The sequence below is a fragment of the Pseudoliparis swirei genome, chromosome 6 (assembly GCF_029220125.1).
Source record: "Pseudoliparis swirei isolate HS2019 ecotype Mariana Trench chromosome 6, NWPU_hadal_v1, whole genome shotgun sequence".
Classification (NCBI taxonomy): Eukaryota; Metazoa; Chordata; class Actinopteri; order Perciformes; family Liparidae; genus Pseudoliparis; species Pseudoliparis swirei.
In genome coordinates this window covers 10,728,101-10,746,232 of record NC_079393.1, presented here as the reverse complement: position 1 = coordinate 10,746,232, position 18,132 = coordinate 10,728,101, and the positions used below count along the sequence as shown (strand labels likewise).

The following is an 18,132-nucleotide window of genomic DNA, read 5'->3' as shown; positions in this document are numbered from 1 at the left end:
CACACAACTATTTACAGTTACATCATGGATAACACATAACAGGTTTGCATGGATCATTCAAACAGGTGTGAAGTTAGACACTCCTGCAACACATTCAGCAAACATAGCTTCAAGTATTAGTGGGAATCTCTGAGGGAATCCAGGACGGCTTCATAGGTGCTCCTGAAACACAGAAACAAAATCATGTCAGTCAACAAGCGGAAAATAACTTCCTTAAATACTAAATGGACATAATTGTGTCAGATTCTTCACGTATATGGTGTGGTGGCTGTAATGTCAGTGATTAATCTTATTTCCCATGCATCCATTATTAATACCGCAACTTTATTGTGCATTTATTAAATATAATAAATGCACATCAAAGTAAAATGTGTATCTGATTTATTTATAAGTGCAATGAATAAAGCCACTTACAGCTATGACTTTTGATGTCAGTGGGGAAATTGTCACTCCATCAAGAAAAACTGCATTCAGGTAGCCCTCCCCATAAGAACTATCCTCGTCTTCATAACTGTCGACGCCAACACTGAAAGCCTCTTTCATTTTGTCTGGTATGAAAAGGTTCAACGTCACCACCAGGATCCCGATGACGGCACACAGCACACCTGGAAATCATTTCAGTTAGTAGAAATCGCGCCGCGTGTGCCAGTTTACGGTCCAAAACATATGGAGTGAATGTGCAGCTTCTCGGCGTTACCTGTAGCCAGAGCCAGCCAGAATGAATGGCTGAACTCGATTTCAAAGGAGTCCGTTCCTATGGCGAAAACACACTGCGGCGCGTTCATGATGGTGGAGAAGGAGGCCATGGAGAAGAAGATGAAGGCAGCTGTGGCCATCATCATGGAGCCGGCGTACAGAATGACCGGCATGGAGAAGAGGATATTGGCGAGCATCCAGCAGCAGAATGCCGTCCTGTGAAATTGTGAAGCTACTTGTCAAATACGTCTGCTGAAACTGACAGTTTATAAATACAAGTTCAAACTGTTGGCAGTTCTCATTACCAGAGGGTTGCAGAGGCATATCGTCCAGAGTATCTGTACTGAAAGATGAGTCCACATGGGCTGCTCAGGGTGAACTTCTCAGCGATGTACAGGATGGGGTTGGGTAAACCTTTCTCCAGAGCATCCTTATACTCTTCTTCCATCGTGTCATGCCAGCTGAACATCTCGTTGTAGTTAATGGTCTCATTGAACTGTACAACAGGATTCCCTGAGAGAGAAAACAGGCGAGTGAGCAAACACCGTACAGAAGATGTTCAAAGCCAAAGAGCTGCCAGTGTATGAGTGTATTGTAAACATATCTACACATAACAGCAGCAACGGTGACTCACCTTTCAGCGTCACATTAATGCCGTACAGTCCAACATGCAAGCCGATGTCAGCGTTAACCACTGCGTTGCTGAAAGACTTGTAGGTGGCATTCGTGGTCATTTTGGCCTCGGCCCAGTCGTTGGTAAAGTTGAGCGCTGCAGAGAAGAGACACAAAATGATGAGTCGGCGGGAAAAAGGAAAATCTGTGATTTATTCAACGGCAGTGATAAGAATACAAAACTCACCGACTATCACCACTCCTATGAACAAACTGATAATTATTCGACACAGCCAGAACAGCCTCTGATGGGAAGATAAAGTTCAACATTATTTAAAGTGCACTGAATCAAAAAAGGAGATAATAATTCTGAGGTTCCTGCATTGAGCAATAGTTCAAGTGATGCTTTGCACTCACCGACTTCCCTCGTATCCCGGGAAGAATGAGAAGAAGACCGGCTGCTAGCACAAGAAAGACCAGAATAATGGTGAGCAAGCAGCCACTGAAGATGAAGGAGGTCCTTTGTAGAGGGTAGAACGGGTAAATGCCATCGTAGAAAGTCATCTTAGCTCCTTAGCTGAGACTTGAGTGTAACAGAGAAGACAGTGTAAGATGCAGGGCTCTCAGTTTCCTCCACAGGGAGACATAGCAGCACTTGTCCCTCTCGGCAGCTACGGTATATGGGACGCATATCACTGCTGTGTAACATGGCACACGGTGAAGCACAAGCACGTCTGACTCGTGTGATGTCAGCTAAAATTCCCTAACACTGGGTCTCTTTGCTGCAAATAAATTAATGCATCTGTTTAATAACAACAAAAGCATGCGCTCACAGTTCATCCGCTCGACCACCTCAGTTAGTGTGACGTGAATAGGTGTTATTTTAATTTGAACCAAAATGAAAATAAAAGTTTCAAATACAAAAATAAAAAATCAATGAAACAGAGAAAATCCAAAAGATCTTTCTTACCTGAAAGTTGAAAGACGAGCACGGCAGCAGAAGAAGAGGCTGAAGTTTGAACGTTGAGGGAACATGCACTTCTTTTATACCCCCTGCCCCTTCGTTTCACCGAGGAGGAGGATGGAATGCTGTGGAAAGGAGGTGGTATCCAGAAGTAATGACCATTCCCATTTTTGGTAACACAGGTCTCGTGCAGTTTGTGATGAGCTGCACAATACAAGTTTAGTTATTGCACCATCCTGCACGTATGCTCCTGCACTGCCACTACTTCTGCACTACTACACGGCAGCCTCTCCAGTGGGTAAGACTCAACTATTTCATCTTCTCCTATCAAACACTCACTGATTCAGGAGACCTTGTCTTTGATTGTCTGCAGTCGAAGTTGGTGTTCATCACAAAATGTTCCTGTCTGCTAAACCAACACAGTGTATTACATAGAAACCAGAAAATGTGTGCTACCTTCACCGTGTCTTCACTTTCCACAAGTCCTTCACTCCTCTCGGCTGCAGACTGAGCTGAGGAGCATCTCTCGCATCAATGGATTTGCGTAAACGGGTTTGGAGTATGTGCGCAGCGGTTGGCTGGCTGCTCCTACTCAGTGGACGTAAGTACACTGCCATTGCATTTCATATTCAGCTTCTCGGTTAAACTACACAAGTGATGTTTAAAGTCGACATTTCTCGAACAGAGTCACGCTGTGAAATCACCTGGGAGGCTCCTCGTTTCGACGGCTGGTACAACAGTTTGGGGAATCCCAAACACGGAGCTGTCGGTGAGTTTCAGGCTCGCAGCAGCAGCAGCAGCAGCAGCAGCGGCAGCTCACCGCGGGCCAACACTCTGCACTTTGTGCCCGCGCAGGTTCTCACCTCGTGCGCCTCCTGCCCGCGCATTACTGGGACGGAGTCTACCAGCCTGTCCAGGAGCCGCTGCGGCCGAACCCCCGCAGACTGAGCCGCCTGCTGGCCAGGGGCCCCTCCGGTCTGCCCTCAACGCGCAACCAGACCGTGCTCTCTCTGTTCTTTGGTAAATACGTCAGGCAGTGCGTTGCGTTGAATGCGCTATCCAAAAAAATATGTAATCGGAAAACCGAATCGACCCGAATTGAACTTTTGTTCCGAGGATGCACCAATATGCAGCGATGATATTTTCGACCCATATCTTACCGAAATAAATGTGCAAGATTGTATCTACAATATTGTAATGCTTTTATTACATTTATATTAAGTGCATTTATATTAAGAGTCTAACTCCTCGATTTGACAAATGCATATTGCAGATACAATTATTTCGCAGATATTTAACCAATCTTATGTTAGGTTTAATCTGATCTGTATTTTGTTACTCAGTAAAAAATCTAACAACATAACACTCTGATTCAAGATAGGCCTACATGTTTTTGTAGTGATATATTTTTTTTAGTGCTGTGAAAAATAACGCGTTAACTCAGTTAATTAAATTACAGGTTTAACTAGTTGTTTTTTTTAACGCATTTAACTCATGCAGGCAGAGCTCGGATGCTGGCGCGCGCACTGGTGAGCAATGCAGGGCTCTCAAGTGTCACGCATTGAGCGTGAGACTCACGCATTTCGGTCTTAACTCACGCACTCCCGCCACACATCGTATTTCTCACGCTGAAAAATACGGGGGGGGGGGGGGGGTAGACGACAATTACAGGGTGACGGGTGGAGATTTCCCCCTGTTATAATAGTAGGGGAAACACTGGAGTTGATAAGCGTGTCTTCTTGTCTGATCAATACGCAACAGTGAGGTGCGCGAATGGACCGAGCGGCCAGCTGCTGATCACTCAACGAACAGACGGTGCGCGCGTAGCACGCAAAAAAAATTTTTTGGGAGCACCGAAGACCCATTTTGACCCAGGAAAAACCCTGAATGTATATATGGGATTAATCATGATTAATCCACAGAAACCTATGATTAACCTGATTAAAAATGTTAATCGTTTCACAGCCCTAATTTTTTTTAATTGTTTTTTTACAGGTTATCATGTTTCTTTTGAAATATTTGACTCAAGAACTCCTGGTTGTCCACCTGAGTTCATGAACATCCCAGTCCCAAAAGCTGACCCTTACTTTGACCCCAGTGCCACTGGAAAAGTCCTGCTGCCCTTCCAGAGAGGACCGTGGGACAAAGAGTCCGGCCAGAGCCCCAGTAATCCTCGCACACAGGTATTTATCTTAATTAAATAAAAACTGTAAATTAAGATCTGTTGCAGCTCTGAAAGGAACTTTGCATTATTTTACCTGATATTTCCACTTTTCCTGAAGCGCAGTCCTTTTAGAAAAAACCAATATGTCACATGCAGGTCAACTTGGTGACAGCATGGATAGATGGCAGCTCCATCTACGGTCCCTCCACGTCCTGGTCCGACTCCCTGAGAAGCTTCTCTGGAGGGCTCTTGACTTCAGGCCCTGAGTGGAACATGCCAAAACAGGCAACAGGACACAGTCTAATGTGGAGCGCCGCAGACCCCTCTACAGGAGAACATGGACCTCATGGGCTTTTTGGTGAGACATTTACTATATACTTCAGATCCGAGCTGAAACGGTGCGGCTGTAGCTCAGTGGGGTGAGGGGGTCGTCCAGCAACCCCAAGGTCGTCGGCTCGATCCCTGCTCTCCCCATTAGTTGCAAGTCAAAGTGTCAATGAGCAAGTCACTGAACCCCCAGTTGCTCCCCGGGTGCATCATTACAGCCCACTGCTCCTTAATAACTAAGGATGGGTTAAATGAAGAGAATACATTTCGTTGCCTCTGTACCTGTACTCTGTGCAATGACAACAAATGTAATCCAATCCAAAACACTGTTTGCATTATAAGTACTTGGATTGTCTGCTGGTTACCAGACACTGGGGTTTATGTCATCATGAGCGTCTAAGCTAGTAATATAATAATATAGAATAATATGCATATAATAAATCTCCAAATCTCAGCAAATGTGATCCAAAACTATCTTGAGGCACAGATTAAAGCATATATTTTATTGTGTGTTTGGCTGAACTATAAACAATCAGGTTCCTGAACTTTTGTTGTTGTACTTGATCATAGTAACAATACTGCAAGCAGCTGAACTCAAGCGGCAGGAATTTCTTGCAAATATTATTTCCCCGATCAGGGTTTCGGCCCGAGGCTTAGTCAAAAGAGGCCCAGCCTGACGTGATTTATGACTCTTTAATTCTTGCGTTAATGGCTTGTCCCACTGACCACAGTAAATCCCTCTCTGTATCGCACAGAGGATGCCGTGCAGTTGTCGTGGAACCAGTGTTTTGTTGCTTGTGTGTGTAAAAGGTGTGTGTGTGTGTTATTATGTGGGGTGAAGGTGGAGGATCTTCTGATGTTGTAGCCGCTCTGTTGTCACGTCCTTAAAAACAAACAGGCAAATTATCAATCCATTCATGGTCAGAGATCCTCAGAAATAAAGGTAATAGGAGAGTGTCACTACTGACACATTTCCTAGAGCATTTGTATGAAACAGAAGTTGAATAAACAGCCTCTTCTCTGTTTATTGTGTTGTAGCTATAGCGAGCAGAATTCCCTATAATTTGTGCCATCTTCTGTGTCCAGAGTTGGGAAATGCCTGGGCCAATGAGAACGTGTTCACGGCAGCAGAGGGGATTATCTGGTTTCGCTACCACAATTATGTAGCTTCCAAACTGCATGAGGAACACCCAGAGTGGTCAGACGAAATGCTGTTTCACAACGCCAGGAAGATCGTTGTTGCCACATTCCAGGTAGGAGGAAGAGTCTCCATGTAATTCTCCCACTACTCAGGCTGCAGATTTTATTTGCGCTCCGGAGAGAGCGAGGTTGTATCAATGGATGCAGTTGTTGGTTTTAGTTTTAAGGCGAAGGCATCGCCTCTCACTTGTTTGATTAGTCAAGTCTGTCCACTGCAAAAATTGTCCTGTTCAACATTACACACATGTTTCACCTTTTCTTCTTCTATTACACACAACGGAGGAAAATACGTATATTATCATCATGCAATCATGTTTAGTTTGAGTGGATTCAGAAAAGCTGCACTAACTTTGATCCCTGCTGTTTTTCCACACAGAATATTGCTCTCTACGACTGGCTGCCTGGATATCTTGGTGACGAAAAGCTTCCTCCTTACCCAGGTAAGACTCAGCCAGAGTGCGTGTACGTACAAGTGGAGGGGAACAGGTAATGCACTGGTGACCACAAGCCGTGGTCAGGTGAGCTATCGTTGTTGGTGTTTGACAAATATGTGCTACGTCAGCAAAGCATCACCCTGAGTCTCCTTCTTCTGCTGAATAAGCACCCGCAGCTGTAGAAAGCTAAAGGGACAATAGTCAGATGAGCCCATCACTCGCCATTCAATCTTCATTTTCATATTTACTCTGCTTTTGTTGCCTCAGGTTGAACTTTTGGATGTTCGCATCGGGTGTTTGCCTGCATGCGGATTGTTTCCGATGGCAAGTTTATGTGTTCTTCTTGTATTTTCATTTTTTATTTCTTCCGCTGTCTACAGGTTACCAGAAGTTTGTTGATCCAGGGGTCTCTCCTGAGTTCCAGGCTGCCATACGATTTGGCATCACTATGGCCCCACCTGGTGTTTACATGAGGTACTTCTCCATGTTTCAGGTGACAGAGAAGAATCCAAGCTCACCATGTTTAGTGGGCTTTGGTTGAGTGTGAATGGTCAATGGGCTGCTGTGAACAGTGTCAGACACCCTCTAAAAAAACAGTATGTAATTATTAGAAATGAAACCAGCTGCATCGCCTTTTCTTTCTCCTACAGAAACAGAACATGTCATTTTAGGAGGCTCGTCAACATTGATGGCAGCTCATCACCAGCAATGCGCCTCTGTAACAGCTTTTGGAAACGTCAGGTAGATTATAATCATACTTCTGCATTTTCATATTCATGTAAGGAATACGTTTACAGTAAATTGATTTGTGTGCTCATATAAACACCATATGCTTTCATCACCACAAACTGTCTCCAGTCGGACACTGCATACTTTGAAGAAAGGAAAGTATTTCATATAAGTAGTTGTTTAATGTTTATTTTTTAAATGAGAGCAGCAGCATTTACATTTAGTACAATTATTTTAGTTTAGAAAAGTACTGAAGGAGAACAGCAGAGAAGCTGTAAAAGGATCTTTGTGTTTCTTTTGGTCATCTGTTTCCAGACAGGCGATGATAAGACAACCAGCCGGGACATAGACGACCTCCTCATGGGCATGACTTCGCAGATTGCAGAGAGAGAAGACAACGTTGTTGTGGAGGACTTAAGAGGTGATAATCATCCTCATGCATATATCAGAAATAGATTTTCAAATGCAAGGTGTTGATTTTGTCTCTATATTATTATATTATATTGATAGAATATAAAATGGGAATCTGTAATAAAATCACTATGCACTCATTTACGTGTTTTCAAGTTATGAAGTAATATTCACAGCTCTGATCTCATTTGCACCCCGACAGACTTCATGTACGGACCCATGAGGTTCACTCGGTCAGATTTGGTGGCCAGCACCATCCAGAGAGGAAGAGACTTTGGCCTGCGTAGTTACACTGAGGTCAGAAAAGCTCTGAATCTGCCTCCTGTCAAGGCATTTGAAGACATACATCTGGAGCTCAACAGCACCAACCCACAGGTAAACATCTGTAAACAAAGATTGATCCTCCTGCATTGAACTAGTGCATTAAAGTTCTTCTGTCCAACAGTTGCTCAACAATATTGCAGAACTGTACGGCAGAGACATCTCAAAACTGGAGCTCTTCCCCGGAGGACTGCTGGAGTCTTTTGATGGTCTCGGTCCAGTTTTCTCCGCAATAATCTTGGACCAGTTTGAACGCATCAGAAATGGAGACCGCTTCTGGTTCGAGAACAAGCAGAACGGGTAAGCTCCTCCCTGAAGGACTGGACATTGCAAAACGTTGAGAGAGTGTCTGATCCTACACGATTATGTGTTTTACCTGATATGCCGATCATCTTACCACAGTGTGATCTTTGGGGTGTTTTTCAGTTTGTTCACAGATGAGGAGATCGAGATGATCCGCAATGTGACCTTTCATGACGTTCTCATCGCAGTTACAAGTGCAGAAACCACGGACATACAACATAATGTGTTCTTCTGGAAAGATGGTAAACATGTGTATTTGATTTATTAAAGAAACTAGGATGTTGTTCGAATCATTGATATAATATTTAAAGGATGGATAAATAAACTCTCTGTTACCATAGGTGACCCTTGTCCTCAGCCTGCACAGCTGAACGCATCAATGCTGCATCCCTGCACTAATGCGACCAAACTTAATTACTTTGATGGCAGCCAAGCTGGCTTTGGGATATTTATCATTATTCTGTTCTTCTTTCCTGTCGGTCAGTATCACAAATCCATCTTCTTTTGCACAGCAACCATTATCATTTCAGCGGTTTGGCTGTGAAACTGATAATCCCATGGGATTATTCTACTTCCACAGTTAGTTTTCTGGTGGCTTGCATGGTGGCGTATCTTCGCACGTACAGGTACAGGAAGTTCCAGAGAAAAAGAAAAGCTGGTGACAGAACAGAGGAGCCAGCGGTGGGAATCACGGGTAAGTAATCCAGGGGAGTTTTAAAAAATACGTTGAAGACTTCTAATAGTGTCCAATGTTAGTAAAAACATACACATTGTAAGGTTTTAAAAACTGACTCAATGTCAATTACTAATAAAAAATCAGCTGACCACCAGCAGCTATGATTTACTGCAGCGCTGGCCTTCAGCAGCCACTATCAATGTCACATGGTATCAACACAATTATAAAACTGAGTTGATTTAATGCGCACCTTTCATTATTAATATATCCTGCCAGCGACTGAACCCAACCTATAAACACTATAAAATCTGATAATCAATTTTTTTTAAAGGTAATAGTGAAACCCAACTGGTAGTTGTGTTATTTTACACCAGCATCATCTTCCTGAATCCTGTTTTGCATCATTCTGCTTCTTGCTTTCTAGCCTGTGAGTGGCAGGGCCATAAAAAACCTCTGCACCCCGTCAGCGTGGAGCTCGATGAGAAGGGAACGCTGCAGCTCTTTGACAGATCTGGGTCCCCTCACCGCAGGCTCAATCTGGGCAACCAGGACTTCCTAGACATCCATCTCTCCAACGACCAGCACCAGAAAGCTCTAATGCTCAAAGTATCCAAAGAGTACGACCTGGTGAGCAGCTGAACATGGGGGTGGGGGGATTTACACCTTTAGGTTCTGAACAAGCTACAGTGTGTCTCAAATTGCAGGATAAAAAAGTGTTTTCTTTGATGTTGCTACTGTTGCATTTTGTCGAAGCACAAACATAAAATTCATCAAACGCTTTCTCTCTTCATCAGTGAAGTTATTTCGCACCTCATTCAATCGATGATGCGAGCAAGATTCTGCAGATGTACCTGATCTAAATCACTTTTTATCTCACTCCGGTCCCGCTTTTCTTCTCCTGTCTGTACATCCAGGTGCTGTTTTTTGATGACGAGAGCAAACGTGCAGCGTTTGTCAAGTACCTGTGCCTGGGGGTGACAGACCTCGCGCAGGAGATTAGAGTGATGGAGATGAGAGAGCGGGAACTGCTGAAGGAGGCTTTAACCAAAGAGCAGAGGGCTCAGATTGTGGAAACTTTCATTCGACACGCTTTCTCTAAGGTACCATCAGCCTCTGGATGTTTACCTCATCCCTCGCTCTGTTACAGCGGCAGCAGGTTTAAGCTCGGCCGCAAAATGTCGTCAAACCTTGTTTGAGGTCAAATTAGGTCCGACCTCCAGCCAAAAGAACTAATTGTTGGTCTTGATGGTGACCTCATCTGTGATGGACACGCAGTAACCTCAGTTAACGTCGTGATATTTCTAATGACATACCCTCTGGTTCACAGGTCTTGGAAATTGAGAAGTGTGACGCTGGCGACATGAGTGGCGTTCCCCACAAGAAAGCCAGAGAGGTTCTCCAGTGCGAGCTGACAGCGGCGGAGTTTGCCGATGCTCTCGGCCTCAAGCCCGACTCCTTGTTCGTAGACTCCATGTTCACGCTCGCTGATAAAGATGGAAACGGTTACCTCTCCTTCCAAGAGTTTCTTGACGTGATGGTTATCTTTATGAAAGGTAAAATGCAGGACTCCAACGTGCTGCATTGTGTATCGAAGTGTGCTGCTATCTGAACTGTGCAAAACATTTAAATATTTCATTCCAGATAGATGGAGTGAATCATTTTGGAAAAAAACTGATGCTCATATATTTGCAATGACTATTTATTTCTGCTATTAGCTGGAAATTTGAGCAGACATTTTTTTTGTATGAGAAAATCACAACAATTCAACTGATAATTTATGAATTTACGAAACAGCATTTACAAAATAATTTAAAGCATTCTGGTGGATGATCTCCTGCGACTGTTTATTATTCTGAAATGAGTTGAGTAAATCAATAAATAAACAAAAGTAACATACAGGTTTTACAGATTGATGTGTAGCTCTAGACAGAAGTGGGCAATGTCAGATAGCGTCTGAATGTCAGATGAAAAGGTTGATGTCAGGATCGATCTCGTCCTACATTACGTCATCGGTGATGTTTGTATTTAATCAGGTTCTCCAGAGGAAAAATCTAAACTGATGTTCTCCATGAACGACATTGATGGAACTGGTTTCTTATCAAAAGAGGAGTTTGTCCGGATGCTCAGGTTTGATCAATGTTTTCTTCTTTCTTCATGACTGCACCAGGTTTTTGTTGCACGTCTGATGGTTCATCTTTGCCCTTTTGATGCGCTGCAGGTCTTTAATTGAAATCTCAAATGGTGCTCTGCCAAAGAGCCAGGCAGATGCTGGCATCAAGGCAATGATGCAGTCAGCAGGCTTTGACGACAAGGAGAGAATCACATGGGAAGACTTCCATTTCCTCCTGCGGGGCCACGAGAAGGAGCTGCAGTTTGCCCAACTCAATGTCAAAGGTTGGAGAAAGTCTTGTCTCGGAAGGTCTTTTCTGTAAAGTCCTCATTTCTCTGACCTCATCTGATGAAATGAATGCGCCTGCGGTGTGTGCAGGGATGGAGAAACAGGGGAAGAAGCGGATGAGTCGAGACCAGAGAGTGTCCTTCATCTGTCCAGGAAACAGGTCAGAGAACAGGACGCAGGCTGTGATCACTCATCCAGATCACAAACGTCACTGCGGATGAAAACAATGATCCGCTGTAGCTTTGTCACTTACTCGTTTCATCTATAGATCATCAGTGAATATTGTATCCCAGCTTGCACTCTCACTTTTTTTTTGCAGCAGCAACAAGACAGATGGAGCGGAGATACGCAGACGCAAAAGGTCGGTTCCTTATTGGATTTTTCTGTTTCTCCAAATGACTGGAGGGAAAGATAAGATAAAGATAACAAACACAATTGTTCTCGTGTTTGTGTGTTGAGGATACTGGTTGTGTGGAAAACCATGGCAACTTGTGGTTTACCAAAATGTATTAAGTTGCATCACAACTGTGGTTGGGTGACCTGAATATGATCAGAAGCTCCTCAGCTAAATGAGATCAAGACTATCCTCTGAGTATAAAATAGATGATAGTTTTTGTATATTTTCAGGCCAGGTTTCAACACTGCTAATGTCTATGTGAAGCCCAAGCGTGAGCAGTACATCAAGAACCCAATCCAACAAAAGATTCAACACTTCAAGCGTTTTATTGAGAATTATCGGCGTCATATCGTCTGCTTCGTCGTCGTGTACGGCATCGCAGCGGGCGTGGCACTCGAGAGATGTTACTGTGAGTAGAAATCATTCCTCTCCTTGTTCATCTTCCTCACGATGGTAATATGTTATTGTCCTCTTTTGCCCCCCGGCATGATACCTTTTTTTTCTGACTTAAAAAAAAAAAATTCAGACTACAGTTTGCAGTCCGATTCGACAGGTATCCCCGAGACGTCGCTGGTGGGCATCGTCGTCTCCCGTGGCTCGGCCGCCGCCGTGTCCTTCCTGTTTCCCTACATGCTCCTCACCGTGTGTCGCAACCTCATCACACTGTGCCGGGAGACATTCCTCAACCGCTACATCCCCTTCGACGCAGCAATTGATTTCCACCGCTTCATGGCCATGACCGCCATCCTTCTTTCAGGTTGGTAGCCCCGAGGAAATTAAAGCAGAGAGTGACGGGGTGGGTGGAAAGTACAATTCTGATGCCTTCTCTTGTTAATTTGTGTGAGCTCACTTTTATTCCTGTTCCAACTGTAGTTGTTCATAGTTTGGGCCATGTGTTCAACATCTACATCTTCTCCGTCAGCAACCTCAGCATCCTGTCTTGTCTGTTCCCCAAAGTCTTTTGCAACAACGGGTAATGTTTGCTGTCTCTGCCTGATTATAACAGCTCTGTGTTCACTCTGTGGGGAGTTACGCGTGCTGATTCACTGTGTTTCATGTTAGGTCTGAACTTCCTCTGAAGTGGTCGTGGTGGTTCTTTCAAACCGTTCCAGGTATTATAGGAAACAGTTTTTATGACCTCCAGTGGTACACGGAGGGCTTGATATAGTGCGCTTAAATCCTGCTTTTTGCTCCTCTTTGTTCTTTTCCTAGGAATGACTGGAGTATTACTTCTTTTTATTTTGGCATTTATGTATGTTTTTGCCTCACACTATTTCCGTCGCATCAGCTTTCGTGGATTTTGGATCACACATTACTTCTACGTTGCCATATACATTCTAGTAAGTACTTATCGGACTTTAAAGTACCCCAAATGCACTCTGCAGTCAGGTGGCTTACATCATGAGGGGCAGTTTTTTACAAATCATGTGATGCTGGCTTTGTCAACAGCTAGTTGTTCATGGCAGTTTCGCTCTGCTCCAAGAGCCCCGTTTCTACATCTACCTGATTCCACCGGCGCTGCTCTTCCTGCTGGACAAACTGATCAGCTTGAGCAGGAAGAGCCTTGAGATCCCGGTGCTCAGAGCTGAACTGCTGCCTTCAGGTGACTCTTCTGGAAAAATCTTCGAAATGTCATGTTATTCACAATCTCTCCTTGATTTCAATCTTCGCTAACTAAGCGTCACTTTTCCATTATCTTCAGTGGAATCGCGTCATGATTGCGTGCATTGTGAGTTCAAGTTCACACTTCGCTTGGCTTTCCTACCTGTAGGTGTGACACATCTGGAGTTCAAGCGGCCGCAGGGCTTTGTGTATCGTTCGGGCCAGTGGGTTCGTATCGCATGCCTGATGTTGGACACAGACGAGTACCACCCTTTCACACTGACATCAGCCCCCCACGAAGAGACGCTGAGCCTGCACATCCGAGCTGTGGGGCCCTGGACCAGCCAGCTCCGAGACCTCTACGCAGATGAAAGCCTTCTCGAGCTCGGAGCCTATCCAAAGGCAGGTTAAAGCGTTATTTTGTATGTTTAGTGTGTGTAAATAGTGGATTCTTGTTCTCCATTCTATGTGTTTTCATGATATTCATATTCTATTTCATCCTAAGCTGTTCTTGGATGGTCCGTTTGGTGAGGGCCATCAGGAGTGGATTGACTTTGATGTGTCTGTTCTGGTGGGAGGAGGCATTGGAGTCACGCCTTTCACCTCCATCCTAAAAGACCTGGTGTTCAAGTCATCCATCAAGTCCAAGATTCAGTGTAAAAAGGTACTGCTTAAAAACTTACAAGACGTGTTGTCTTGAATCTGTCCCTGAGGGGTTATTGATTTGTGAAAGAAGCTCACTCTTTCTCTCTCGACCACTCCCTGGTTGTTTGAAGGTGTACTTCATCTGGGTGACGCGAACACAGCGTCAGTTTGAGTGGGTGTCAGACATCATCAGGGAGGTGGAGGAGATGGACACCCAGGAGCTGGTCTCAGTCCACACCTACATCACGCAGGTGGCCGAAAAGTTCGACCTCCGCACCACAATGCTGGTGAGATCCAAGTGTACACAGATAAATCAACTGAAATACTTCAAACATATTTAATAAATCCACATAACAATTCATTTGAATGTTCACTTTCAAATAGGTGCTTTATTTCAGTAATAGTTCAATATTTTGGGAGATAAGCTCATTATCTTAATAACTGTAGTTAGAGGGGAAGATTGATACCACTCTGATGATAAATATGAAGCTACAGCCAGCAGTTGGTTAGCTTAGCATGAAGACTGGAAACAGGAAGAAACAGAAACAGCTAACCCGGCTCGGTCCAAAGATAACAAAAGCTGCCTATCAGCTCGAAAAAATATAGTTGCTTACATATGATAACGTCAGATTAAACCTCAACTTCTTATTTTTACAGATTCAAATAAACAAGATATAACATGTTCCACTTTGTCTCGTCTTAATGCAAAGCTAAGCTAACCAGCTGCTGGCTGTAACTTCATATTTAGCAGAGCAGAGTATCACTGATCTTCATCTTAAACCCTTGTGAGGAAAGCGAATGACATATTTCCTCAATAGTAATGAAATCCACCAATGACCCCTCCCCCCCTTGTCTTTCCACAGTACCTGTGTGAGCGCCACTTTCAGAAGGTGTGGAGCCGCAGCCTCTTCACCGGCCTGCGCTCCGTCACTCACTTCGGCCGGCCGCCCCTGGTGTCCTTTCTCAGCTCACTGCAGGAAGTTCACCCCGAGGTCCGTCCTTCATCCATCTTCAGCTACCTCGTGTTTGTCTGAAACAATACATCAATACATCAGCCTGCTCTCCAACTTGTATTACTATCTGCAGGTGGGTAAATTCGGTGTCTTCAGCTGCGGACCACCTGGACTGACCAAGAACGTGGAGAAAGCTTGCCAGAAGATGAACAAGAGGGATCAGGCCCATTTCATGCATCACTATGAGAACTTCTGACTTGCCTCTTGGCGTCGGACGACATGCAGAACTACTACAGCAGTTAATGACACAGAGACAATGTAGGGAGATTTGATTTAATGTAATGTTTATGGATTAAATGTGCCTTATTCTTTACAACTTATTTTCTATTCATAAATATTATTGTCATGCATTCATTTCAAGCAGTCATGGATGAGATTTTCTCTTTCTTTTATCACAAAACATACATGATTATATTCACAAAATATGTCAAATAATTTGTAATCATCATGCAGGTTTTTATTTGCTCTTTGACTCACATATGTACCTGCTGTTACCGGTAATGCCATGATTGTTCGACTGATTTCATGTCATTGGTTTCTTGTTTTCTGTTTAAAATATGTGGAACAAATAAAATCACATTTGACAATAAGTGTGTAACTCGATCATGTCAGAAGAACATTGTGAGTACCACATTCGTAACAGCAGCTGGATATATCTGGTCTATGTAGTACATTAGATTATGTAAGGACCTTTAGGATTGTGTGCAGTTGAAACCTCTCCTGAAGAAGCCCACTCTGGATCCAGAGGTGTTGGCTAACTACAGACCTCTAACCTTCCCTTCCTCTTGAGAAAGTAGTCGCAAATCAGCTGTGTGAAATTGTATTTATCAGATCAATCCAATTATCTTAACAACTTTGATACGATACCTGCCATAAACATCATGATACCCGATAATTACGATACAAGAAGGTATATTTATCGATAATAGTACAAAATAAAACATCTGTATGGTTCCCTTGTTCCTGCCCTATCATGGTGGTGTGGGGCTGAACCCAAAAGCAAGGACATGGAGCAGGAGTCATACACAATTATATTTATTTCAAGGCCAGAGATGGAAGAGGTGTGGGATCCGTGAAGGCGTCCTCTGTGGGCTGGTTGCTGGTTGGGTAGCTAGAGAGGCTGTGGCTAGAAAAAGCACAAGTTTACCGACAAGAATATACCAAAAATCCAAAAGGCTCTAGGAGCCGTTCCAGGAATGTGAACTGAGGATCTGGCGAGAAGTTGAGGGAGAACTGAGGTCGATATGCTGCGGGCTTGATGAGGGAATGGGTTTCATGTGTGTGTTGATTGGCAGCAGGAGGAGGAAAGGAAGGCCACGCCCAGGTAGACACCCCCCCCCACACACACACAGGACAAACAGGGGACCATGACATGCCCAGCTTTTTGAACACTTAACAAATTACATTAATCTTACTATTAGCCTACAGCAGGATATTAATGAAAACTATGGTGCCATCATAGCATTGATTGTACACGGCTATGTAGGCCTTGTGTCCGTATCTGTCCAGATGTCCACATAGTTTCTTCCGTAAGGATGAGCAACTGTAGAGTTACATCATTTTACAGACGTGTGTTTGAGGTGAACAAACCCCTTTGGTCTGTGTTTTGCAGACGGGTCTCTGTCTATCAGTGGGCTTCTCTTCACTGTCTGCAAAGTAGCCAAAGTACTTCCAGATTTCACTTCTGGCATATTTTTTTCCCAAAAAGCCGAGGACGGTTGGCTCAATCACAGAGGTAGCTGTGTGTTCTGTTAATCTGATAGGAACAAGGAAGGAGACAGCGCTTTAATGTAAGGTCATGCGTGACAAGTGTGTGTTATCGGGCAGAAAGATCCAGTGGGACATTGAACCTCGCGTTTTCCCAGAGGCCCAGGGAAGTTTCCCCATTTAAAAAAACATATAAACTGATGCAATTATAATCTTGCTTATTGCAATTCCAAGAATCAGCATGCCAGCTGATGTAAACAATGTTGATTTTTCTTTACTTCTATTTACTCAGGGTAGTTTCACTTTAGGAACGCCCTGGTGCAGTCACACCACACACCTGACAGCCAGTTCAACCAGTCTGATGAGGTGGCCACCGCCTCAATAAAGAGCAGCTCAGTATTTCTACTGAGGGAGCGACAAGCACGGCTATTTCATGTTTGGAGATCAAATCTGGTGATCTTCTCGTCAGATTAATAGAAGACTCTGTAACAGTACAATCTAGTTGTCTAGGGTCGGCTGTAGCTCATGGGGAGAGTGATTGTCCCGCAACTACAAGGTACCCGGTTCGATCCCCGCTCTCCCCATAGTTCCATGTTTAAGTCTCCTTGAGCAAGACACTGAACCCCCAGTTACTCCACTGCAGCACCTAGATAAGTAAGGGTGGTCAGATGCAGAGAAGAATTTTCTCACTTTGGGATCAATAAAGGTTACATCATTACATTCGCATTGAAAATGCAGAAGGTTATGTTTTGATCGCTGCGTATTTATTTGTATGCGTGTTATTCGCCTCACTCAAAAAGTATTAAACCGAATCGCATGAAATTTGGTGGGATGATTGGTTATTATCCGGGGACCATTTGATTAGCTTTTGGGATCGATCGGGTCAAAGGTCAAAGGTCAAGGTCATGAAAAAGGTCAAAATCTTCTTGAATCGCATGGAATTTGGTGGGATGTTTGGTTATTATCCGGGGACCATTTGATCAGATTTTGGGATCAATCGCGTCAAAGATCAAGGTCATGGAAAGGTCAAAATCCTCTTTTTACCATAGCACGGTCAATTTTTATCCAATTGGCATGCAACTAATGCCAACATGTTCATAATGCAATGCCCAATCTTGTGATATGTGAAGGTATGCGCTCTACCGAGTGCCCATTCTAGTTATTATTATTAGTTGACTCACTGTTAAATGCAATTTAGTACCTAAAAGTACTCCACCAATTCGTTCTTCACACATGTATGATATTAATACGGTGATGTGGAAAGTCAGAAATTCACGTTTACTTCCTTTTGGTACCAGCATATTTACTGTATGTGCATGCCATGCAATTATTATATAGAACAAACCACAAAACCTTTATCTTACTCGCCATGTGGTAATTATATCTTTTATCTTCAGTAAATGTCCTTACATGTTTGTTCATGCAATTACTCAATTTCTGCTGCCATTATAATCAAATTTAATCTAATCTAATTTCCTTTCTGGTTCTCTGGTAAAGAAGTGTTTGCAGTTAGCAAAAAAGTTAAAGGTCAAA

The 18,132-nt window shown here is 43.7% G+C and overlaps 2 protein-coding genes across 2 annotated transcripts; one reads left to right on the top strand and one right to left on the bottom strand.

Moving 5' to 3' along the window:
- Positions 1-150: 150 nt before the first annotated feature.
- Positions 151-2,363, bottom strand: duox2 (dual oxidase 2). The gene is made up of 8 exons (XM_056416201.1): positions 2,279-2,363; positions 1,726-1,891; positions 1,556-1,613; positions 1,331-1,465; positions 1,002-1,209; positions 698-912; positions 415-605; positions 151-162 (listed from the first exon to the last, which is right to left on the bottom strand). Exons 2-8 carry the CDS (start codon positions 1,870-1,872, stop codon positions 151-153), a joined length of 966 nt encoding a protein of 321 aa, XP_056272176.1. The 5' UTR covers positions 1,873-1,891; positions 2,279-2,363.
- A 3,571-nt stretch (positions 2,364-5,934) lies between these two features.
- Positions 5,935-15,482, top strand: duox (dual oxidase). The gene is made up of 28 exons (XM_056416835.1): positions 5,935-6,016; positions 6,340-6,403; positions 6,778-6,871; positions 7,048-7,138; positions 7,442-7,547; positions 7,740-7,912; positions 7,983-8,158; positions 8,285-8,403; positions 8,503-8,640; positions 8,742-8,855; positions 9,262-9,464; positions 9,752-9,937; positions 10,165-10,390; positions 10,871-10,964; positions 11,056-11,231; positions 11,326-11,395; positions 11,555-11,596; positions 11,863-12,041; positions 12,159-12,389; positions 12,506-12,605; positions 12,695-12,744; positions 12,845-12,972; positions 13,082-13,235; positions 13,404-13,636; positions 13,740-13,898; positions 14,011-14,166; positions 14,743-14,871; positions 14,966-15,482. Exons 1-28 carry the CDS (start codon positions 5,972-5,974, stop codon positions 15,086-15,088), a joined length of 3,759 nt encoding a protein of 1,252 aa, XP_056272810.1. The 5' UTR covers positions 5,935-5,971; the 3' UTR covers positions 15,089-15,482.
- The last annotated feature ends 2,650 nt before the right edge of the window (positions 15,483-18,132 follow it).

Coding starts and splice junctions, on each gene's coding strand:
- duox2 (XM_056416201.1), bottom strand. CDS start 1,872: ATGACTTTCTACGATGGCATTTACCCGTTCTACCCTCTACAAAGGACC. Junction 1,466..1,555: donor CATAGGAGTGGTGATAGTCG/GTGAGTTTTGTA, acceptor TCTTCTCTGCAG/CGCTCAACTTTACCAACGAC. Junction 913..1,001: donor TATGCCTCTGCAACCCTCTG/GTAATGAGAACT, acceptor ACAATTTCACAG/GACGGCATTCTGCTGCTGGA.
- duox (XM_056416835.1), top strand. CDS start 5,972: ATGCTGTTTCACAACGCCAGGAAGATCGTTGTTGCCACATTCCAG. Junction 8,641..8,741: donor TCTGTTCTTCTTTCCTGTCG/GTCAGTATCACA, acceptor CTACTTCCACAG/TTAGTTTTCTGGTGGCTTGC. Junction 12,745..12,844: donor GTTCTTTCAAACCGTTCCAG/GTATTATAGGAA, acceptor TTCTTTTCCTAG/GAATGACTGGAGTATTACTT.